This window comes from Telmatherina bonti (assembly GCF_933228915.1).
Source record: "Telmatherina bonti genome assembly, chromosome: 9".
Classification (NCBI taxonomy): Eukaryota; Metazoa; Chordata; class Actinopteri; order Atheriniformes; family Telmatherinidae; genus Telmatherina; species Telmatherina bonti.
Window position 1 is genome coordinate 29,500,036 of NC_136627.1, and position 25,348 is coordinate 29,525,383.

Genomic DNA, 25,348 nt, shown 5'->3' on the forward strand with positions numbered 1-25,348 from the left:
TTTTGTTTTTCTTTGTTGTTGTTGTTGTTTGTTTGTTTGTTTGTCTTACATCACATCAGCTTTAAAGACACAGACGTTATCAGGAATGCCGCTTGGGAAAAAGTTTCGTTCTTCATCAGCTTCTGGAAGATTAGAAACCAAACATGTCACCAGGTATTCTGTTGCTTTCTGTTCATCTTTTTTCCAATTTAAATATAAATCAAGTGAATAGGAAGCTTTAGTTCAGAAAAAAATTTGAAGCAGTTGAATAAAAGTCATAATTGAGACCTTTTCTTTCTTGACTTTGCTCAGAAAGTGTTTACTGTAGTCATAGAGCTTGAGTGGTGAGTTACACATGGATTCTGGTCACCTTGGGGTCACGATCATGTTCCAAAGATTAAACAGGATGATGATGTAAAAACAAAGCTGTAATAATGCTGTTTAATTAACACCTGTCATCTGCTTTGGGTTTTGTCAGTAACAGTTGTGTCACAACAGCTTTACATATTTAATCCAAATTTCCAATCCTGCAGCATCCTGTCTGAGCTGAGAGGGACAGAAGAGAGGGCAAGGAACAGAGCTGGGCCAGAAAAAGCAGATGACTTCCTCACACCTTGGCGAGTAGGTGTTGGTGAGGAGCAGCCTGAATGGTTGGTGCGAGAGCTGCTGAAACAAAACAACAGAAGACACTCTGTCACACTTGGAGATAAAGCTCAAATGACAAGATCACGACACCGCATTATTAATTCATCTCAGAGCTTTGAGGTACAGCGTTCAATAAAAGGATTGTATAAATACCAGCTTTTTTGTTTCACCATGAAAAAGTTCTACATGATTTGGTGCATTTCAAGGCTTTCAGTCCTGACATCAACCTACTTGATCAGAGTTGCTACTATTAGCCTGAAGATGTCACCAGAGTGCTGTTGTGCTTAACCTTACTGGCTTAAACTCCCCCAGGAGGAGCACAATGAACGCGTAATGCCAAAAAAATGCCACTTTAAATGAAGCTGATGATCAATTTATTTGCGGTCTGACAGTACGTCGGGCAGGACATTTTATGCCAGAGCTGAGAGTGCTTCAGATCAAAAAAAAAAACAAAACAAAAAAACACCAAACATTGTTCTGGAGCCAAATACTTAAAAGGTCTCCAGCAGATCCAAATTTGAGCTTTCAAGCTGACAGGAATGATAGACTGGTCTAGGAGGATGTGTTGCAAATACACTGGCTCAAATGTGTGGGTTTCAGTTTCAGATGTCAGTTACGCTCTCCTGCTTAATGTAACGAGTAATGTGCCATAACAGATTAGGAGGAGCAGGCTTGGGACTTCAAAGTTGTGTGTCTTTTTTAAAGGGATTTGGAAAGCAGTCGAGGTTATGTGAGCACTTTCAGTACTTCCATCACTATGACTGATTAAACAGTTATCTGCCCAATTCAGGAAATACTGTAGGGAAACCTCAACTCTACTTACATCCTTGAGGAATTAAGCTGTTTATCCTTCTTATTTATTAATGGTACATCAAAGAGCTTCAAGGATCAAGGATCAGTTGCTAGGAAACCAGTCAAAAACTTCAGTATCATCCAAAATGAGAGTGTGGCATGTTATCTGGCCAGTGGTCCTAAAGTGGTTGCCAATGCAAATATGGAACATTTATTATGTCTTTAGAAAATAAGACAATGCGCCACCACAAAAATATACAGTGTTTCTTCTCTAACCGCAATTTATGTTTTTAGCTATCAGATTTTATGAATTGCCTGGTAAGTAAGTTTGAGTGGTTGGTAAAAAAAAAAATATGAGAGCAACATTAAATAAATATCATTTTTGTGTGCTGTTGTAGTGTTGAAATATTAAATATCACCTTTTTCTCTCTAATTTTTAAGTTTGATGAGAAGATATCACTGGATAATCTAAAAAAACTGAAACGACCCTTTGAGGTACAGTGAGAACTGCATCTTTTTTTTAAACACTGTCAGTCTGGTTACTCATATCCAAGGTATGATATAAATAAATAATTTTTTCTTTTATAAAGGAAATGCGCGGCTCGGGATGCATCGATGTGAGGAAATTTGGGTTTATTTTGAGGAAGTGCTTGGGTTTGCCTAATGTGGTGAGACCGCATGACAGTGTTCTGTGTGTCTCTTTTCTCTCATATTCTCTTGAGTTCCTTCATTTTGTTTATTTATTTACTTATAATTAATAGTTTCACCAAGGAAATGTTTTATTGTTCTTGCTTCTTTTGTTCTTTGGATTTCACAGAGCAATGCACAAATTCATGGGCTGTTCAAGAAGATTGATTACTTAGGTCATGAAAAGATTTCATGGGTGAGGTGATATTCATCACGCAGTGTTTCACACGACTCAATTGTTCATTGTCACAGTGCATGCAATGAAGCTAAGTCACCGTCACATGCAATGGGCATTTTGACAACTAAAGTTCAGTCATGATTTGTTTGGAGTAGGTATAGCTAGAAAAAAACTGAACAAATTTGCTCATTCACACTTGTTGCTGTTTGCTGGTATACACTTGTCCTGTTACAGGAGTGTATGAAATTTTTCAATTTCCGTTTCTACAGAGTTTTTCTCCATATTTTTCACAGGCAGTAAGGTTTCTAAAACAGAAAAAAGTCTGTCATTTTTGTACACTTGCAATGCATGACAATATCTTGTTAAAATTTGATTTCTTACAACCCTAATTTCAAAAAATGTTTGCAGGCTGCATAAATGTAAATAAAAAGAGAATGCCTTCATTTGTAAATCTTACAAACCTTTGCTTTTTCCCCTATAAAACAATATAACAAATAAGACATTGAAACCGAGACATTTTACTGTTAGATTAAAATTTAGTAGCTTATTTTCAGTTCGATGGCAGCAACACATCTCTGAAATATTAAAATGGAAACAAAAGGCTGGAAAAGGAACTGGCGCAAATCAAAAGCAGCTAATAGTTTTTAGTTAATTGACAACAGGTCAGTAACATGACTTGGTGTAAAAGCAGCATTTCTGACACAGATTGCCAGTCTGTAAAAATTCTGAACAAAGCTCTTTACACCTTCATCAAAAGGATTGAGAGGAATCTCTGTGTGTACAGGTCAAGGCCAAAGTTCAAGGCTGATGCTTCTTTTTTTTAAATTTATTTTTATTAGTTCTTTTTTTCTTTGGCAGCTCTGTTATAAAAACAGATATTGATGTCTTTATTTGTTTATTTAATAGGAGCCCATGTAGTGAGTCTCATAATCACTGCATGGGCTCTGAAAAAAATCACTTCTTGTCAATATAATTAATTACATAGTCCACAAATGCGCCCTGCGATGGACAGGCAACCTGTCCAAGTTGTACCTGCCTCTTGCCCAAAGACTGCTGGGATAGGCTCCAGCTACCCAGTGACCCTTGATCGGACAAAGCAGTTTGGATAATGTATAAATGAATGAATTAATCCACAAATGCAGATTAAAGCTCTATCATGCAAACGCGAAGCCATATGCAAACATGATCCAGAATCGATGCTCTCTGTGCCAAGGCCCGTTTAAAATGGCCAAAAGGCAAGGGGGTAAACAATTTTAGGGTGAGATGAATGAAAATTTGACATTTATTTTGGAAACCATGAAACCTGCATCTCTGATGATATGGAGTAACATTCATGTCAGTGGTGTGGGTAACTTTCACATCTGTGAAGGCTCCATCCATACTGAAACTTACAAAGCAGCTATCAAGCAACATCTGGTCCGGTCCAGACATCTTTTTTCAGGGTAAGACCTTGAAAATTTTTAGCAAGGCAATACTAAACCACATACTGTATCCATCACAGAATGACTATACAGGAGAAGCGAAACTGGCCTGCCTGCAGTAGACCTTTAACCAGCAGAACAGATTTGGTTCATCATGAAATAAAAAGTCTAGCAACAAAGGTCCAGGTTTGTTGAGCAGCTAGAATCTGTCATGTTACACCGAGGTAACCATTTTTACATGTGTTGCTGACATCTAATTGAAGAAATGAAGTTGTATTTGTTTGAAAAGCTGAAGATTAAGTATCCAGATATATTAAAATGACCTGAATGATACTTCTAAAGCCATGAACAACAATCACCTCTGATCGTCATCTATGTGATATGATGCAGACGGAGTTCTGCACATACATGCTGCAGGAGCATAAAGAGAAGGAGAACATCGTAAGACGCAACGAGCAGGTTGCCTTCACACTGCCAGCCATCATGAACACTTATGGTCATGGAATTCCCAATGTCAACATTCACTTCACTCCTGATGGTGCCATGGTAACAGTACGAGAAGACGGGTTCGTTTGTCACTGGAGTCCTGATCTTACACCCCAGGAGACCAAACACATGTTTGTATGTTTTAATACTTGTACATTTTTCTCAGTACTTCAGCCACCAACAAAACACAATATAACAACTGACTCTACAAAATGTTAGGAAATATTGCTGCTTTTAGCTTCATTGTCTTGTTTCTAAATGCCTTCTTTGTTAAATGTACTTCAGGTTTAAAAAAACAAACTATTTTAACATGCAGATGACTACTAGCTTTTATTGTCCATATTCTCACCAAGAGATTAGTCTGCTTTTTATTGTGTCAAAACTCATTATATTTGGTAAATTGTATTTTATCAACATGTGAATTTCCTGGTTTTACAGAGTGAAGGACCTGCTAATAGAAAGTCAAAGTGGGTGAGCGATTTCACACTGATGATGGAACACAATAAGCTGATGATTGGAACAGGGTAATAATAAACAGCAAAAAATAAATACGCAATTATTTACGGAAAACACTATTTCTTCATATTTTGGTGTTTTGTGTGTTTGTTTAATGCTTTTTTAATCTTTCAGTGACAAAGAGATCCAAATTTATGAACTTTTCTCTTTGGAGCCTTACTGTCAGATAAGTGGCTTGAGCACTATACCTTTAACTTTAGATTGCAGGTAAGTAACAAAGCTGCATTATAATGCTATAAATAATCATTTTTATTTACTAATTTATAGTTATTTGTCCTGTTTTACTGCAGCTACACTGATCCTGATAGATGTTGTGTTCTGTACGGAGATGCTGAGGTGGGTTCATTGTTAAAACTGATTCAATTACCAAAAAAAAAAAAGAAAGAAAGGAAAATTAATTTTTCATTGTAGAAGAGGATGATTTTTGTGCTTGTGTTGCAGGGATGTGTGACCATAATTTTGATATCCTCTGCTCAAGACACCCTCAGGTAATATTGTTTTTCTAATAAAACCTACTTCTCACTCTTACTTCAACTGTTCAACTAGCCAGCATTAAAACTGTTATTCTGTCTTAATGAAATAATAATTAGAGAGTATGATAACAAGATAACATGACTAAAACATATAGGTATTACTGCTATCATATCATGGGGAGTTATGGATCTTTTTTGTTTACTTCTTAGATTATGTAAACTTTGCAAAAAAAAGATGAGAAAATGGGGTCGATTATTTTCCATCTTTGTTATTATTGATTAGTTTTGTATTACACATCTTTGGAAAGCGTGTTTAGTCATTTTGAGACTCATGCATTTTTGGAATAAACAACACAGCTGAATGTGTGACTTGTGCCTCCCAAAATGTGGTAAAATCCCCTGCAATCTTCCCCTGCTGGCGTTCTCTCTTGTTTTGAAATTCAAGTACTGCTAGATGTGTGTCAGTCACAGATGTATGACTGGCATCTGACTGGCCACCTAACTGATAGTCATGTCAGAATGAGAAGCTGGAGCCAGTGTTTCCAGAGTAACTAACTTCATTCCCCGGGACAACAACAATCTCCCCTGCAGAGTCAGGATCATAACAGATTACTTGCAGAATTTGGAAGTGGAGAAGATGGAATGACCTGACGTGTGTCCAGATTATACTTGAAAAATTGTGGGATCAGCTTGCGGATGCTGTACATGCCCAACACCGGCTCAATCGCACTGGTTAACCTTCAACTACTCCTGCCTGAGGGTTGATATGCCATCCTACAGGAAGGGCTGCTGACCAGCTGAGGAGGTGTTGTGGTGTGGATGTGCACGGATCTTCCACACACTAATGATGTACCTGACAGTGCAAATTGAATAGAGTGTAAAAAATACCAATAAAAAGTGGAGTGTGGTCACCCAGTCTGACAATGAACTTTGAGAGAATACCAAATGGAGAATATTGATGTGATTTTGCCACATTTTTGGAGTATTATCGACACATTTGGTTGTTTTGCTCATTCCACAGATACATGATCCTTACGAGTAATACTTAAATTGTAAAGGTTTCACAGTACATAGTAACACCATTTTGTTTTATTAAAGGGGATAAATCATTTGCCAAACACAAATCTCCATACTTTTTGTGCTAATTCTATTTTCATCATTTTCATATTGTATAATAATATATTTGTAATATTTTCAGAAACTGAATTAAACAAGCTTTTTTTCAAGCAGATATGAGCTGCTAAGAAAGTGACATTTTTCTCACAAGCAAATTCAGGGCTTTAATATGTGGTATCCAATTTAGGAAATCTGATTCTTGTTTGTTATTATGCAGGTTTTTTACTGAGAGAATACAGGAGCTTTAGACTTTAAACAGTTCATGTATTTCACTGAAAATAATCTTGAGTGTATCTGAACTTTATCCTTCTTTGATTCAGATTATGGAAAACATAAATCTATATTACTTGTTGATATGCATCATTCAAATTCAACTAATTTGGATTGAAGACTTTAATGTTTGCAGAGGAGATCAAGGGGCTTTTATTATGTTATACACAGTGGTGTAGTGGTCCCTCAAGAAATGGGTATACTCTCAATGATTCATCCTTGTTTTAAAAACAGAAAAAAGTAGCCCAGAAAAACTCAGAAAAAAGGACAGGTAAGACTACTCTAGTTTACCCCAAAAATCCATCTGTAGTTCTCTCATTGTCACATAATTTCTGCTCTTCGGTTTCTGGAAGGAAGAGTTATGAAATGAGTAAACCAGGACTGGCCCATAGACTAGTAAGAGACAGGCTCATAGACATAAATACATATATCTTTATCATATATCCTTTTAAGGCCAAAGTCAACACAGCTGATGCTAACTGCACCAGTGTAGCATGAGTAACCTTAGCTGAGCTGCTGGACATCGTAGCTACATGTGTAGGGATGCTTGTAATTGTAAAAGCAGTATCAGGGATTTAGAAGTGGGTATACTCAATGCTGACTGAAAAAGAAGAAGGTATACTCCGTATACCTGTGTATACCCTGGACTACATCACTGGTGAGATGGCAAAAAAGTGCAAGCGCCAATAAAATGAACTGCCCGAGCCAAGAGTTACAGTTGTGCTCATATGTATTCATACCCTTTCATTAAAGAAAAGGCTGAATTTACAACAGTCACTCAAATAACTGGAGACTTAAAAAAGAACAATCACAAAAAATGTGCAAAAACATAATTAATAATATAGGACACTGTTTTTTCATTTAATTGAGTTGAAGAAAGGAAAACAAACAAACAAACAAACTGGTCCTGGACAAATTAGAGCACTTTTCTGTTGAACAGTAGGACAAAATACCTGTCGACAGGTACAGAAGTCTGACTGAGAGGAACAGAAAACACCTGACTGTAGAGGAAACATTAAAGGATTGTTCAACAAAATATTAGTTTATGAGTGATGTAATATGTAATAAATTATCTTATTCCTTTGCTTTTTTTTTTTTTTTTAAATATTTCTATTGAACCAGAATTAGAAAATAATGTCATGATTTTCCAATTCTAATTTCTAACTTCATAAAATTTTTTATTTATTATTACTTTAGTCAATTTCAGCCTTTTTTACGGGCAGCTGTTTTTCCCCTTCTTTAATGAAAGGGTATGAATAAATATGAGCGCAACTGTATATCAGCATATCTATACAATCATGTAATTGAAATAACACCTTTGTTTCCCACCAGCTCACAACAAGCAAAAAGCTATCATGTCTTTTTAATGCTGCATTTCATAAACTTGGATTGGTTTTAGAGCTGACTGCATACTTCCTCCCCTTTTTTCCCAGATTATGGAATAATTTACCAAAGATTGAAAATATACCCAACATAGCAATTGGCAATGCAGCGCTTCATCCAAATGTGACATTTATCAGATGGAAGGTTCACCGTGACTGGGTGACGCAGGTAAAATTTCATGCTTCTGTGTTGATGTTGACTTACCTTGAAAACAAATAATGTTATATGTCGACAGAAAATTTAAAAAAAAAAACCCAAAAAAAACCTCAGATCTACTTGAATTTGTTCTGTTTAGTTTCAAATTCATCCTAAAATCAATTTCCTACATTTTCTTCCCCATTTGTTTGCACATCATTCTCAGCCATAAAAACAAAAAAAAAGGTCTTTGAAGTCTTTTTTTTTTTTTATCTTGACAATAAAAAAAACCCCGTAGGAACGTATTGGTTTAATGTACTTGACAGCCTCAAGTCTTCTGAGGAACAATTCTTCAAGCTGAACATGTTTGCTTTGTAGGTTTTTGTAACTCTTTCTGTTAGAAGATTAAGCTCAACCAGGCTGGCTGAGTCAGTGTCAGCTATTTTTCATAGATCAGACTGGAATGCATCAAGTGTGTCTTGTACTGGTACCAAAGCTGAATCAAAGGTTGTGTCAGGAGAGGCATCCAAAGTAAAACGTGTGCCAAATCAGAAATGTTTAATGTTTTGGAGACTGAGGCACATGATTCACTGTGATGACCCCAAAAGGGACAAGCTGTCGGGAAAACAAGAGAATACAGGCTCCTAGGGTCTCCAGGGCGTTACCAGAATTTTCCAAAAGAAACTATTGAGTGTTTTTGTGATATTGTTCCGGTCAGTGTGCTATTGAAACGTAAGAAGTTGTCACTCAGGATGTGTCCATGTATCTCTACACTCCCTCACTCCTGAATAGTCTCTTTCTTCATGTCACAGAGAATCATCCACAAAGTGGATGATTCCATCACCATTATTGCTGTGGTATTGTAAGTAAGAAGAAAGTGAGAAAATAGGTCACCATTTGTTTCAGATCACTGGTTTTTACTTGTCATGGTCTGGGGGTCATTCAGGTGCTAGAAGTAGCTTCTGTTTGTCCCTTCAACCTCGCAGGCACTAATAGTTGTTCTGCTGTCAAGTCTTGCGTTGGAAACTTTGCATTGCATTCATTCTGTCAAATGGACTTTTTTATTCTGTAAAATGTCTTCTTTGTCCCATAAAATTACAGTGTGTAGACACCTCACCATTGTGCCTGTCACCATTTCACCCCTCCCTTACTTGCAAACAAAACCAAAAAATACTCAAAGTCTTCCACTTAAGATTTATTCCCAACCCAAACATCAGTCATCCTTTTTACAGCTGAAGATTATGGTCTTTAGATGTGAAAGTGCTGATCCTCACCCTAACATCACACTTGGCTGCAGACCACTCCAATTACAGCTGAAAACTGTAACCCGACAAAGCAAACAGGACCACATCATACAGAAAGCAGGGACCCAATCCTGAGTCCACCAGAATGGACTCTCTCAACACCCTGGTTGCACCTACAAATTCTGTCCACAAAAAATTATGAACAGAATATCTAAACAAAAGACAAAAGAGAGGAATTTATGACAAAAGACAGGAATTTAAATCATCTCAGGTGTAAATCACAATCAAGAGACAGCAAAAGATAGCCAAAATGGTTCGTAAAATATCCATTTAAGACACACTTCAGTTGAAATTGGTTGAGATGTACCCTTCAGTCTTGCTGGAACAACAGAGTTAGTCCATTCATTCATTCATTTATTTTCCAAACCGCTTATTCCAATTCAGGGTCGCGGGGAAGCTGGAGCCTATCCCAGCTGGCTTTGGGCGACAGGCAGGGTACACCCTGGACAGCTCGCCAGTCCATCGCAGGGCCACACACAGAGAGACGAACAACCACACTCACGCTCACACTCACTCATTCCTAGGGACAATTTAGAGTGACCAATTAACCTATCATGCATGTCTTTGGATGGTGGGAGGAAGCCGGAGTACCCGGAGAGAACCCACGCATACACGGGGAGAACATGCAAACTCCACACAGAAAGGCCACTGACCAAACCAGCCAAGGATCAAACCAGCGACCTTCTTGCTGTGAGGCCACAGTGCTAACCACTGCGCCACCGTGCAGCCCCAGAGTTAGTCTACAGTTCTACAATCAGGATAAAAAAAAAAAAATCAAAATCACATTCCTCCTCCATGCAGACTCTGCATCTGCCTTTTATAGTGAAGAAAGAACTGAGCCAAAAGGCAAAACTCTGAAGTTACCAGTTCAAGCCTTCAACTATAGTCATGAGGTGTTGGTAATGACGCAAAGAAAAAAATCACTCATACAGAGGGGTGATGTCAGTTTCCTCTGCAATGTGTCTGGATCTGCTCAGACATCCAGAATGGGCTCAAGTTGGACTCTTCTCCAGAGGAGCCAGATCAAGTAGCTCATATATCTGGTAAGAATCCCCCACCCCTCCCCCTCAGGTAAAGTGTTCCAGGTACATCCCAATGGGATTAAGTGTTAGGGATGAGCCACTGGAGGGACGGTGTCTTGGCTAGCATGGGAATACCTCAGGAGCCACTCAAATGAGCTTGAAGAAGTCCTCTATATAAAGGGAAGCTGGGCTTCTTAGATTAAACTCCTGCCCCACTGACCTGACCTCAGATAAGTGGTAGAAAATAAATGGATGGCTGGAGACTGCAGTCCTTCTGGGAGACACAACTACTCTCCTGCAGATCTATCACTAGCTAGGTTTACATGGACCACTTTTAATCTGATTGAATGTCCGATCAGAAAGAAAACTTATGTAAACATTGTATGTTGGTCATAGAAAGACTTTGAGGCTGAAAAAAATGTCCTCTCCTCCGTAGACTATGTAGATATATGCCATATAGATTCCTCCTCAAGATGAGTTTGAAACAAACTGGGAAGTTAAAGGAGTGAACTATCTGTCATGCTAAAGGAATATTTATATCTGCTAACAGAATTCATTATTTTTTCTAATATTTTATTATTTGTTAAAGTGATCATTCTGTGATTTTCATTTTTTTCTGAATTTAGGCTAAATATTTTCCAGCTTTTCAAGCTGTTGTCTCTTCATCAAGTGAAGAATCTTCCTCTCTCGTTATAGGTAATTTCTCTTCAGCTTTATTTTTGGCTTCTTTGGTATACAATACATTCAGTGCAGCAACAAACAAACAAACAAAGTTATCGTTGTCACTATCGCTAAATATAGACACTTAACAGTCAGTGCTGAACCCACACTGACTCTGTCATGAGAGACAAACAAATAATGATATAGTTTCACAAGATGCTGGTAAAATGAAGCACTGAATCCTGCCACTTTTCACTGCACAGTAATTAAGCTTAGTGTTAAACATTAAGCAGTTTGCTTGGAGAACTGTGAGAAATGACTCATGATGAGTCATCAATCACAAATGGGTGATCAGCCAATATGGGAGCATGTCCATTTGGAGCAAGGTAATTTATTTCTATAATGACTTACCCTCACTCCAAAAGCTTGTTTTGATGGATGCATGTAAACAAGACTTTGTAATGTAATGCATTTTGTTGTGTTTTTTGTGATTTTTTTCTCATCTTAAGGCTGTGTGCTGCCACTAACAGATTCTGCTCAGCAGTTAAATGAGATAAATGAGATTTGCTGTGGGAGTAAAACCAAAAAAAAACAACTGAGCTGGACTCCCCATGTCCGGGCTTTATGTGATCAGACTGTCTTCACGGTCTACAAAGGTGTGAAGACTTTTGACCTTTGTGAGAAACCCAGTTTGCTGGTGACTGGAGGCATGGACAGACTCATACGGCTGTGGAACCCATATTTTTCTGGGTGAGCAACCAGGATTTGGTTGACTTTATTAGAAACAGGTGTCATTAAACCACTTTTGTTGTTGGATGTTCTTCCTAATTCAGTTTTTTCCTTTAGGAAACCTACTGGTGTTTTGAGAGGCCACTCTGCTCCCATCTTCTCCGTCTGTATCTCCTCAGAGGACAATCGGATCTTCTCTGTCTCCACGGATGCCACAGTCAAGGTGAATCATTCATTTTTGTTGATTAGAATACAGACATTGATAATATTGATAGTACAAAGGTCTATTAGAAACACAATCACGAGTCATTTTTTCATTTATATTATTAGTCTGTGTAAAATCCTTCTGCACCTGATTACCTCATTAAGTGGTAAGTGTAATATAAACAGTAAGAAATAACCTCCTGCTTTTCACCTACTCTTATTTCAGATTTGGCACATTCAGAATCAGTATTGTTTGTTCACTGCAGACCCCAAAGTCAGTAAGCTGTATGGGGATATATCGGCATGCTCCTATTCCCCTCCTATGAAATCTCTGTACATTGCAGCAGACTGCGTGGCTGTGCTCCCCGTGAAGTTGAGGTTGGTTGTCTCATCTCTGTGCTCTATTTTTATCTATTCATAGATTTCCCAATGTACTCTGAAGAAATATTCCTCAAGTGAACTAATTTAAGGGTGATGGGTTGCAAAATTGTCAAGAAAATAAATAATAATAAAAAAAACTCCAGCTGATCATTTTGAAGGTTTCCTGTCGGGGGATTTTACACCTTGCTTTCACTCTAAAAATAGATAAATTGAACATTCGCCAGCGTATGACAACAGCCCCTCAATATCAATCTCACTATCATTCATTAGATTATTTTTTTTTATTTTGGTTAGGCCAAGGCTACACAGTCGCTTCACTGTTTCACATAATGAGCCTGTAATGTGCAGCGGCTACAGCGAGGAGTTTCGACAAGTCGTGAGCTGCAGTGAAGGCGCTGTGAGTAAATGAGTGCTTTGCACGCTGACTAACTCAGCACTTTAAAAAAGACGCAAAATTTGTTTAAAAACAGGCACATTACTGTCAGCTGTTCTGGATTTTAGGTAGTGAAAGTTTGGGACTTTGACACCGGACGTCAGGTTTTAGAGTTTGATGCCAGACAGGATCTGACCTCCATCACATGCATGACATTTGACTCTAAAGGAAGGAGGTATGATTAATGAAGTGGGTTCACTTTTTCCCCTCTTGAGCCAATACTTATATATTCTTATGTTTGTAGACTTATCACAGGGGGAAGAGATGGATGCTTGAGGGTGTGGAACTTCAACAATGGTCAATGTCTGAAGACTTTAAAGAAGGGTAGGTAATGTAACTTTTTACTGCAAATAGTCGTTCAAGCAATATTCCAAGCAGTGGGAATAATCAGTCTTTTTCCATTTTTCCTGAAGATGGTAAACGTTGTGAAGTGCTGGACTGCATCTTTCTCAAAGTTCACAGGAATTTGTAAGTGATGATGAGATACTTGGAAAGTGATGAATATATGTTTGAATCCACGCTGAGATTCTGTGATTTATGTTTGAAGCTATGTGATGTCTGTTGGAAGAGACCGGAGGATTGACATTTACTCTGTGAGTACAAAAGAAATTACACAATTCAAGGTATTTTGATCTGTTGCATTTCTGAAACCTCAGTCCAATTATTTCTCCAGTTGTGCCATTCTTTCATCATGTTGCATCTAATTAGCACTTCTTCACATTGCTATTATAAGCAGAACTTATTCATCCCACACAAAGCTTGTATGGGCTTTAGTAATGAAACCAGACATGTAAGATCTAGGTGTACATATTTTTTTTTTTTGTTGTTGTTCCATCGTGAGTGACTCTTCTTTTCATGATCAGGTTATATCCTCATAGGATGTTCCAGTCATCAAAAATGCATAAATACAAAGATGTGAAATATAGCTGTTTTCTGACTGAATATTTGTGTTTTACCAGGATAATGTTCAGGACCTGCATCATGTCCAAAGGCCACAACCTTCATGGCAGGATGATCTGGTGATTATGTACTGAAAACTATTTTAACAATAACTTTATTGTCAATGTCGAGGTAGGTCAAAGCGACCAATTCTCCAATAAACCCTGACTTAGTTTGTATCCTTCTGACATAAGTACAGAATTGTCCTCTGTTTAAAAAAGTACATCTTTCTTTTCATGCTAGCCTTATTCATATTATAATATTCACAGGGAAGGCAGTTTTTTTATTTTTTATTTAAAGCAACAAAACTTTATGTTCATCTGTGAAAACAGCTTTTTTTACACAACCAAGGCCTTTTCACATGCCAAGGAATTCACATGCAATAACAATTACAGCACCTCCTGTAGGTGATCAGTCCACAGGAGGAGAATCCAGCTTTGCTGTTAAAGACTCTGATATTAGGGGTGGGGAACCAAATCTAAAAAATAGAAAATCTGGATTTTTTTTGCCTCACAATTTTCAAATCGATATTATTGTTTGAAAATCACAAGCAAATAAAAATAACCCATCATAAAATTGTTTTGTCATTTTTATTATTTTTATTGATCTTTAAAATGAAGAAAAATGACAAACAAAAAAAGTTCTCTACATGTTCTAGCTTATCAAAGAATGAAGTTACTTGGGAAATTATTCCCTTTTTGTTACATAAGTGTAATGATTATGAACTGAAAATATGCTGAATCGAGAATCAATTCTGAATTGAATCGTCAGCCCAAATATCGGAATCGAATTGAATCGTGAGTTGTTGTTAGATTCACATCTCTATCTGATATCCTTTGATCCACACAATGTACATCAGTTCATAGTTATCTTTTTCACGTCTTTAAATGAACTATTTAATTTGGCTAAAATCACATACAGTCATATTAATCTATTAAAATAAATGCAAAAACAAATTTGAACTAAGTATACACATATATTTTGGGTTTGGTTTTGAGTCACATAAATGGTAATAAAGATAACTGTGCAGCCTGCTCCAGATCCGGCTACCAGACCAGACACCAGCCTGATGTCTCTAATTTACTCTCCAGTTAAGATTTAGACCTACCACAAATCCCTTTTTGTACAAACATCTAAACATTTACTCTGCTTTCATCTTGCCCTTTGTGCATTAGGTTTCATTGATGATCTAGCATTATAAAACCATAACTAGGCCCCTTGACTCGCAATTTTTAGATTCAACTGTGATCATCATCATTATACTGATGATCACAGTACCAGCGGTGGCAGCAAATGTAGTTAGAAAGGCTGCAGCTCACACTGATGTTAAATACGTGCAGGCTTGGTGTTTATTACCGTGGTGGTGGAGGTGATTTATTTTTACCAATCAACATGCAAAGTTGTTTTCAGAGTAATAAGCGATAAGATCGATACATAAATTCCACGTACTCACGTCTCTTCTGTCAAAGTGGCGAGTACATTGATGTGATGGATGAAAAAGCGTTAACGCTGAGAAAGACTTACTGACATAAAAGAGAGTTTCAGGACAAATAACACCAGCTGGATGTTTCACACAGTCACATGGTTGTACTACATTTGCAGACAGCTCAGTCCAACAAACCAGCAACCATAATACACTTTATGATATCTTTCATTCAGCTCTGTCTACTTAAAGCTGGCTTTACTCAATCATTCCTCCTGAGCATGTTTTGCTGTATGTGAAATTACATAAGCCAGAATTATCTGATATGACTTGGTCAAGCCTAACTTTGTCTCTTATCTATTCTATTCTACAGTCATTAAGCGGACACTTTCATCCAAAGCGACTTACATACACACTCATGGCCCAATAGGCACATCAGGGGGCAACTTGGGGTTCAGTATCTTGCCCAAGGACACTTTGGCACATAGTCAGGGGAAGCCTGGAATTTCAACTTTCCAGTTGCAAGGCGACTGCTCTTCCTCCTTAACTACAGCCGCCTTTTCTGAGGTTACTTCATTCTACAGCTATGAAACAGCCCTCAGGTGCAAATGAAGAACGGGAAGGGGATCAACAGATTTAGGGACAAGTTTTACAAAATAAATCAGCAATACTCTTTTTTTGTGATATTGCTCAGAGAAGCTTATTGGTGCAAACAGTTTAAGGCTCTGGTTCTGAGAAAGTCTACATGGTCCTAATCTGTTTTAGGGGAATTTGTTGGTAAGAGGTGGTACTTACGTGTTATGATATTTTATCCTGAACATAAGCAGCTGAGAAGCAAAGCAAGTTTTGTTTCTACCAAAAGTTGCCATGGTGATATCTTTCAGTGTGAAGTGAACCAGTTCTGTGACACAGACCCACAGACCTGGAGATGAACCTGAAGTTACCTACAAGACATTAATCCTGCTTCATAGTACAGACCCCAGGGGCAGATCTGAGACACGGTGAAGAGATTATGTCTCAGCCTTGAGCAGCTCAGCTTTGCCCTTTGTAACTCAGACCCAGGTAAACAAAAAAGAAAAAAAATGGAGGGATGGATATGTAGACAGAAATGTAAGTTTTTATGTTGTAGATAAATGAACATGAACAGTAGTTGTTTTTCTAGATATGTTGAAGTCAAGTTTTAGTATTATTTCAGACTACTTGTCTGACTGACCAGAATCACACACACTTTACTCCGCTTTAACTTCATGATTATCCTGAGCAGAAAGGTTGCAGGGAGGCGTTCAGTCTGCGTGTGCTCCAGTCACTGAAGATAAAGTTCTCCTGCTCATTCTGCGCTCATATAACAGACGGACAGATAGCACGGTATCTTTAGAACATCCTGAGAATTAGTTTTGCTGACTGGCTGGAAAGTTCAGAGAGAAATGGGCTACAAAGCCCCCCTGATCTCTCCCCTGCTGTGCAGCAAAACCTGGAGAAGAAAAAATTTTATTCAAGCAGTGAGGTGTCAGCTACCTTCCACAAATTTCTGTCAGTACTTCCAAGAAGACATTTTTACCTTCAAAAATAAAACAGAATTACTGATAGCATTTAGATTTTTCCCGTAGAAATTAAACTTAATTTCTTCACCTGCCATGTGGTATTTTCAAAAGTTAATTAGTTTTAATTACTTTATAATTTTTTACTGACATGTTTTATTTTCTTTCAAGTTAATCAGTATTTAAGGCATTTAAATTGCCAAAGTTTCCTGGATAATAGTTTAGGATGTATTTAACATATTAGTACTTAAGCAAAAGACAATTTTCTGTATTCAGAAAGTAACATAATTATATTGAGGAGTTTTGTTGCATCAAAGAGCTGCCAGCTGCATTGATGTTCCTTGAAGATGTCCGGAGAGTGCATTAAAATTTTGTTCAACCTCAAGAGATTAAATGCTCATTTAATCAGATTAACAAATGTTTGGAAGACAGTATTTTATACAGACATCGTCAAATAAAATGTACAATAAACCTGTGATATAAACCGGACAGCAAAGCAATATTTTGAAAAGATGACAGGACACAAGGCATATTGTTCATGTATTTATCTGTTGTTTTTCTATTTTATTGTATTTTATAAATTACATTTTTTGTGTTTTGTCTTATATTTTTTCTTCTCTTTTAGTTATTAGGCCGAAACCATTTCTTTTTGTCATCTGCAAACTCTGCAGCTCCAGTTTTAGTGGTTCCGCTGTTTATGCAGGCGGAAGTATTCCTATAGCAGCATACATGCAGCAACAACACACTGGTGACAGTGTTCAGCATTTTGTTCTCACGTATATCTCTGAAAATCTAGCTGATATAACGGTATTGTATGATCAAACATTTGGATCTGTTGGTGGCAGAGTGGAAACTTTCACATGATCACCCCTAACAGCTTATTTCCTGAGCAACAAGGATGTTCATTTTTATGAAAATGCATTATGAAGTTGTTGTTTAAAACCATTTTGAGGCAGCTCATCCAAACAGCGCAGGGACACAAAATAACAAATTATACTGGTTTAAAGATTTAATTACTGTTACTGATCGAGTGAAAGCTCACATTAAGGTCATGTTGCTTCATACAGCTTTTTTTTTGTTCTTTTGAAGGTGAATTATAGCATGAGAGCTTGATAAACAGCTGGTGACAGTAGCTTTATCTGGTTTTGGCTGTTTAATGTGGTCCAGTTATCTCTAACTGCAGGGCATAGCGCTCCACGTGGGCCACAGGAGGGAAAAATGATTCTCACTAATGCAGTACGATCCACTGAATGAGGTGACTTTTAGAGCCTTTAAATCTCTTTCATTACGGTCGGTGGTTTCATTCACCCCCAAAGACACCCATTATTAGCACAGAAAGATTGGATTACAGTGACCAAGAAGAAAAGTGACCTCTTTGATTATCAGCAGAGGGCTGTGTTGAAATTGTTTTTCATTAACGGCCTGCAGGAGGAAGATCAATGGTTTGTTTTATATGTAGTGCTTCCCTTCCCCAAAGCCAGCGAGCCTCCACATCACTGTGGGTTTTTCTGTTCCTCCAGATGGTCAGTGTTGTGTTGCATCTCATAAAACTTTTAAAACTTGACCCAGATGAGCTAAATATTTCACTTTGGCATGCAATATAATGTAACAGTTCCAACTGCCATCTGCCTTCCTGAATTTGGCACGTGTATACAGTTTCGTGTTAGCTGCATCACTCCAAGCAAATCTTGTTGAGTTCAGTGAGAAATGAGCTCATAAAAAAGGAGATGAATCTTTTTTTTTTCTCAGTGTGAAGTGTAGCAGCAGGAGTAATGTTTGGCTTGTCTGCTTGCTCAGGGGTTTGACATTGAATGAGCTGTTAATCCACGTGTGACACAGTTGGACAGGCTCATTTTAAAAAGAGAAAAACTCTGACATCTAAGTGAAGCTTTATTAATATTCTCCATTCAGGGTTCTTCTCAGCAGTTCATTGACATATTTTCAGAGTTTCTCTTTTTCATTATTCTTTAGAGTGCCAGACAATGACCTTTCAGGCCATCAGTAACTCTATGAAGTGTGCATACTCATTGATCATTTATGCTTATCTGTTGAGCTGTGTGGGAATGCGAAATAACATGGTTTACTGGTTTTTTTCTGCCATTTATTTAGTTGTTGACTGAGTTCAATAGCTTTTCATTACTTATTTATCGCACAAAAAACAAACAAAAAAATCTATTGATTCATTCATCCAACTCCATATTTCACTCCCTTCTCTGCAGTTACTTCTATGTATCCTCACCATGTGTACATGGTTCAAGTAAAAGACAGATATATCACTCACTCCCATGAAGAAGAAAGTGATTTTAAGCTTTTCTGTCCTCAGATGAATGGCCATAAGGGGGACATCCTTTGTGTGGCACAGTGTCCTCCATCTCTCGTGGCCACCAGCAGCTATGATGGAGAGATCATAGTGTGGAACGTAATTTCTGGATGCATACACTGTCGGTTTGTCCACTTGCTTGAAGCTGAGCACCAGAATATTAAAGGTCCTTTGGGAGCCTCAAAATAAAAGAATGATACATTTTGCCAACTCTTCTGTGATTATGAAGTCTGATGCCATCAAAGCCCTGTATTTGTCCTAATTTATTTTTTTTATTTTTTTTAATGCAGGACTGGACATAAGTGTTCCCAGCATTATTTTCCTGAAGAATCCCAGACTGAAACAGTTTTCCTCAACTACAACTCTACTGTCATCTGGTATTAGAGGTTAGTGATAAGGACATCAGTAATTTCCACTCACAACTGCACTTTACAACCTTCCAGACTACCTTTTATCACAGTGTTACTTCTTTATTCTCTATTTTACAGGTTGTGTGAATCTCTGGAATGTGCTCAGTGGAGGAAAACTTGTGAGCAACTTCAAAGCTGTGAGTTATTTTATATTTATTTTCTTTGGATTTAAGTTGGTTTTTTTTTGCCTTCCCTCTTGGCTATGCAGGAATAGTGCTTTTCTCTCTCTTGTCTCCAGAATTGCTGAATAAAGAATAAGATAAGTCATATTATACTGCTTCTTTGTTCAGCTGCAGCTCTTTTTAAGAACTAGACACCTTCCTTGCAGGTAGGCAATACAAATCATCAAGTCTCCTCCAGGCGGAAATTTAACATAGTTTCTAAAGACAGCAGAAATAGTACTTTCAGAGTATATAAAAAAAATAGATACACTCAAATTAAACCAATTCTAACCCATGAATTTCAGCAGGAGTTCATGTTGTGTTTATTTGTGAGTTCTTTTGCTTCTTTGTGTGATTATATGGTTGTTTGTGTCAGACTTTTTAGATAACACTGTTATCACTCTGTGGGGAAGTTAACATTTCATCACAACAGGAGGATAATAGTTTTATATTTCTGATTGATTTTTGTCACTTTTTATTCTGTTCATTTAAGCTGAAAAGAAGCCTGTACCAAGCAATGAATTTGGTGGGTGTGTTGTTGGTTTTTTTTTTCACTCAGTCTAAATTTCAACAAAAGATAATAAAACTGGCCAAAGCAGACAAGGACACGCGGCTGTACACAGCTGACAGAATTGGTTACATCTATGTTTACAACATTGAGAAGTTGAACCTTGAGAAAAAATCTCCCAGAGGTCAGTAAACATGTTTTTTGTACATTTTGATTTTTTTTTATTGGCTCTGCAGGTAAAACATAAAGAAATATTGATTCTGAGAATGTTTTTAGAGTTTCTCTTTATTTTTTCTTTTGCTTTTAATTTCCATTCATTCAGCTGAAACCTTCTGGCGGGCTCACACCAGCACCATTACCAGGTGAGTAAAATTCACATGTGGCTTTTCATCAACCTCAAATCACTCTTGTGAAGCCCGCTACTCTTGGATGACTGTGGTTGAATAGCAAACAGACATCTTTTGTCCTTAACTTGAAGCTAATTGCATCCTAACATTCCACGTCCCTGAAGTGTCAGCAGCAGTAGAATAACTTCACTCTGCTGGTGTAGACAGAGAGTAATGTGACTGTGTGTGGGAAGGTCTCCCGCAGACAAGGTGAGCTGCTGCCTCAGGTCCATCTGGTATCAGACTTAGAGACAGAGTGGATGATTAAGAGTGTTCTGCCAGAATATGACTTCTTCTCTTTCATTGCATGTGTCTTTATTCTGCGCCAGCCTGCAGATTGTTGACAGTGATCAAGTGGTGCTTACCTCATCCACCGACCACACTGTGCGCCTTTGGAGTGCTCAGGGAGATTTCATCGGTAGGTGTCACTTTCTGTACCTTAATTAGCCAAAGAGGTGATTGAGGCGGTGTACGATTTATGCTGCTCCCTTTGGTCCAGTGCAATCTAATGGCAAAATGTATAAATAGTACATCGAGCCTGGAAAGAGTTTTGCATGTCACCTACAGACAGCTTAAACAGTTTATATGTCACTTTTTGTGATTTGATCTTGAAACCTTGGGGTGGGCTCAGGTGGTGGAGCAGGTTGTTGAATGACTGGAAGGCAGGTGGTTCAAATCCGACTCCATCCTAATCTCCTTGTTGTGTCTTTGGGCATTGTTGGTGTATGAATGTGTTTTTGGTTGGAGAGACTGCCGGTGTGTACAGGCTGCTGTGATTCTGCCTGCCCCTGCAAAAGCTGCAGCTACACATGTGGTCGACCATCACCAAGTATGAATGGGGTGTGAATAAATAATGGTTTTCTCTGTAAAGTGTTTTGGATGGCTTGGAAGTCTCTGTCGAAGCCACTACTTTAACAATAAGTTGCCAGTTTGGAATCTGTGCTTTTTATCAGTTCTTTTACTTTTCCAGAACTTAAATGGCTTATTTTCTTCTTCACAATGAAGATGTAAAAGCACATGCATACTATTATTGGAATAAACGTGGTTAGCTTCATTTGTTCACAAACACTGTAGGAAAAGTCTGTAAAAATAAAGTCAAATATAACATAAAAATGTGAAGGAATTCTCCCTGTAATGTTTTACAGTAGTTTAACTTGAATTTTTAAAGTCATATATTTATAAACAAGAAATTCACTTGTGTGAAAAATCTGTAGAAGAATGATGACACCACATCACCATTTTATTAGTATTTAGGAGGAGCTGGAGCAGCCTCCGCCACTACAAATTTCAAGTTTGAAGCTTTTTGGCATATGTTTTGTATCCTAATGACACACATTTATCTCCAGATGTACAAATCCACATTATCAGTTCTGCAAAGACCGCAAAGTCTGATAGGAAATTCATGTTTAGTAGGAATTTAACCTTTTCTAACGATTACCTTATACAAGTTATAGACTTTACTTCCTGTTTTATGTTTCCATTCGGACAATGCTGTTGGAAATTTTTATTCAGTTTGAAGGTTAAAGTGTGAAACATGGCACAGGGAGAGAAAACCAGCGACACATTCATCGTGTTATTATTACACTTGGTATTAGTAACTGATCTTAGATACACTTGATTCAATAACTTATTTCAAATTATAGAAAATCATTTATCTTTTTGTCCAGTATGGTATCATTTTGTGAATGCAACAGGGCATATACGGTAGAAGCACAGAATTTCCAGCTTTGGACTGATAGACGTGTCCGTACAGTAATGGGAAACATTTTATGAACATTTTCTTCCGAGTGTAGTTTACTGCCTGTTGTACAGTCCCATTATGCAAAATGAGTGCTTTTAAAATGTTCTCGTCTCTGTTTTAATACCTTTATTGTATTCCAGGTGTGGACGAATGTTCTCATTGAACATTTTCTTCAGTTATACTGTTATAAGCCATGTCTTTAAATAATAATATAAAAGCGACACATCATATTAATTGGGTTTTTGTCCCTAAAGCAAACAACGTGCTTCTACATGATCTGACAAATGCCAATATAGTAGCAAGTCAATGTGTTAGTTAGAAATACAACCAAAATTTGTTCAAGGTCTACTGAACACTGGGATATTTTCCATGCCCTGTCCATGCATATTGTTGACTATTTTGATAAATGAACAGATTCATTTGTAAAGTTTAAAAGTGTTGGTACCTTAGATCATCCATCCACAGAGCTTACCACACATGGTGCAATGTTGCTTTAATCCATGGCTTACTGAAAACTACTTTAAAGCTTCTCCAACATAATCAAGCGGAAACATTATGCTCTGTATTTTGATTTGTGTGTGTTATGTTATTGTGGCTTGTGATGGACTGTAATCTGTCCAGTCTGTGCCTTGCATCCCGGATGGATGGATGGCTGGATGGATTGAAGGAAGGATGGATGGATGGATGGATGGATGGATTGAAGGAAGGATGGATGGATGGATGGATGGATGGATGGATGGATGGATGGATGGATGGATGGATGGACACTTAGGTTTACCAACTTAAAGAATATTGGAATAGTACATTAAAATCCAAAGCATTTATAAAACTATGGATATTAAGATGTTTTTTTTTCTGTGAATGTATAAATCAGCTAAATCCAGAAATCTGACATTTAAAGAAGCAACAGTTTTCACCAGATCTCATCTGTTCAGCACTTCAAAAAAAAGTGTGTATTAAAAAGCAGGTGTGCATGCACAGGGACCTTTGGGCAGCCTGACATCTGGAACGTCCACATCCCTTCATCGTGGATGCATCCTAATGTACCCTATGAGGTTCTGGTTGATCCTCTCAGTATGCCAGATGATGACACTCTGTATGAAAAATCGGATCTTCCTGAAGCCATCAATCGTGACAAGACTGTGGCTGATAGAGGGGAACTAAAGGTGAGCTGCATCATTTCAAAAATAATTATCTGAGCTGCTTCACTTTCTGTCTCTTTCTCTCTGCCAGTATTAAACCCAGCTGAACTTCCTCTGACATGCATCTGTGACACTGACAATGAGGAAAACAAGGAAATGAATTCCACCCAAAAGAGTATAGGACTGAATGTGACTGGATTACAACCATTTAAACAGCAGAGTGCTGCCAGTCTTACACCAGTATCAGCTTGAAAGGTGACAGGTTTATATATAGAGTGTGCATCTCTTCTTCTGCATTTCAGACCCTGTGATGAAACTGTCAGGCAAGCTAACGTGATCGAACCCCTGCGCTCTGAAAGGCTTTGATTCTGTAGAGCCACTGAACACCAGTGAACCATCTGAACTCTCTCACTGGTATTGATTCTTCATATGCCACACAGGAGAACTGAAGTCAACTGAATAAGATTAGACTGTATTGATCAAAATTGAGAAACTGGGTCATTGCAACATCCAATGCTATAAAGTCAGATCAAAGTAGACGAAAATAGAGTGAAATAATGGCAAGAATTACGTCTGTTTGCAGTAATACACGGAATAGGTGGACTGGTCAGAGAGTAGGTCCCTATGATAAAACTTGTGAAACACGAGTACTCCATGTTTATGAAGGTCTGACAGGTATGCCATGCACTTATTTTGGGTTGACAAGTAGCTCAGATTAGATAATCTCACTGGGATCAGGTGACCCTGTTGACCTAAACATGCTGACTTTCATCCAGTTACAGGTCCCTACTTTTTCTGACAGTAAAACCAAACCACTCCTGGTAAAGTTTTCATGACTTAGCTGTTCATTTATAGCTTTTTGTATGCATCACTTGCTAAATGGTTATTGAAAATGCAGAAAGGCTCTCATTCTGTTATAATGTATGCCATGATAAACATAGCAAGAATGTTATTAACACAGAACATGACTTGATATTTTTATACGTTGAGAAAATGTTAATCTGGAAAATGTTTTATCCACACTGACTTTGGTTTCTTAATTTTCCCAAACCTCTGGAAATCACAACTTTGATAGTAAAGAAGTATTTAGTTATTTCTCAAAAGTAGTTGTAGTTGTTCTTAAATAGACAGTAGTTTAAAACACAATCTCTAAAGTGCATCATATGACTGACTGCATTTGAAACGGGTCCCTCATAAAAGCATAAAAGCGACAGGTTTAGTCTGCTGTTCATCTGTACTTTAAAACGGCATTTAGCTTATTGTTTAGATTTATGTTCCTATATGTGTATCTTATATCAGCTACTTTGAAGTCCCAGAAATAAAATAAGTGAAGCCTTGAAAGATGCATGGCGATGCTTTTAAAAGTGCACTGAGTCATTTTCTCTTTCTTTTGAGAACCTAGTAAAAATATGAATATATTAAGTGACAGTTGTTCTCAATCACATATTAATATGTTTTTAAAATGTTTTCCTATAATGTATGGAGATACCATTAATTAACCTTCTCATCTTGAAATATATTGTAACATGAATAAAATCTTGAACATTTGTGTCTGGCTTTTTATTTAAAAATAAAATGCAATTACAAATGTGCCCTTGGCGTCAATGTTTCGGAGTGTTTGTTGAAGCTGAAATAAAAGAAAAATGTAAGAAAATGTCCCTTCTGTGACTGCAATTTTATTAGCAGGAATACAGAAGTGAAACTACATGATGATGAAGAAGCAGCCATGTTTGCTGAAGGCAAAATAATGAGTGATGTGGCATAACAAATAAGGGAGTGAGGTGTGGTGGATAGTGTGTGCGCATTAACTGCTTTTTGTACAGTCCAACAAATATATTGCCACTCTGGTATTTATTTTTTGCTGCACCAACCATTTAAGGAAACGATATCCATGGAGATCTGGGAAACCTGCAATTCATCATCCTTTGCTAACATGCACAAACACAAACACACATATGCACAGACA

The 25,348-nt window shown here is 37.6% G+C and overlaps 1 protein-coding gene across 1 annotated transcript; it reads left to right on the forward strand.

Moving 5' to 3' along the window:
- Positions 1–85: 85 nt before the first annotated feature.
- wdr95 (WD40 repeat domain 95) lies at positions 86–23,479 on the forward strand (the record flags this gene model as incomplete). Its single annotated transcript, XM_079246039.1, has 26 exons — positions 86–153; positions 513–744; positions 4,093–4,323; positions 4,627–4,712; positions 4,819–4,911; positions 4,995–5,040; positions 5,146–5,192; positions 7,997–8,114; positions 11,034–11,103; positions 11,577–11,817; positions 11,914–12,019; positions 12,227–12,378; positions 12,676–12,778; positions 12,883–12,989; positions 13,059–13,138; positions 13,228–13,282; positions 13,362–13,407; positions 13,774–13,833; positions 19,038–19,200; positions 19,325–19,420; positions 19,523–19,581; positions 20,165–20,297; positions 20,436–20,475; positions 20,829–20,917; positions 23,222–23,406; positions 23,474–23,479. The coding sequence occupies 26 exons, from the start codon at positions 86–88 to the stop codon at positions 23,477–23,479; spliced, it is 2,712 nt and encodes a 903-aa protein (XP_079102165.1).
- Between the last annotated feature and the right edge of the window lie 1,869 nt (positions 23,480–25,348).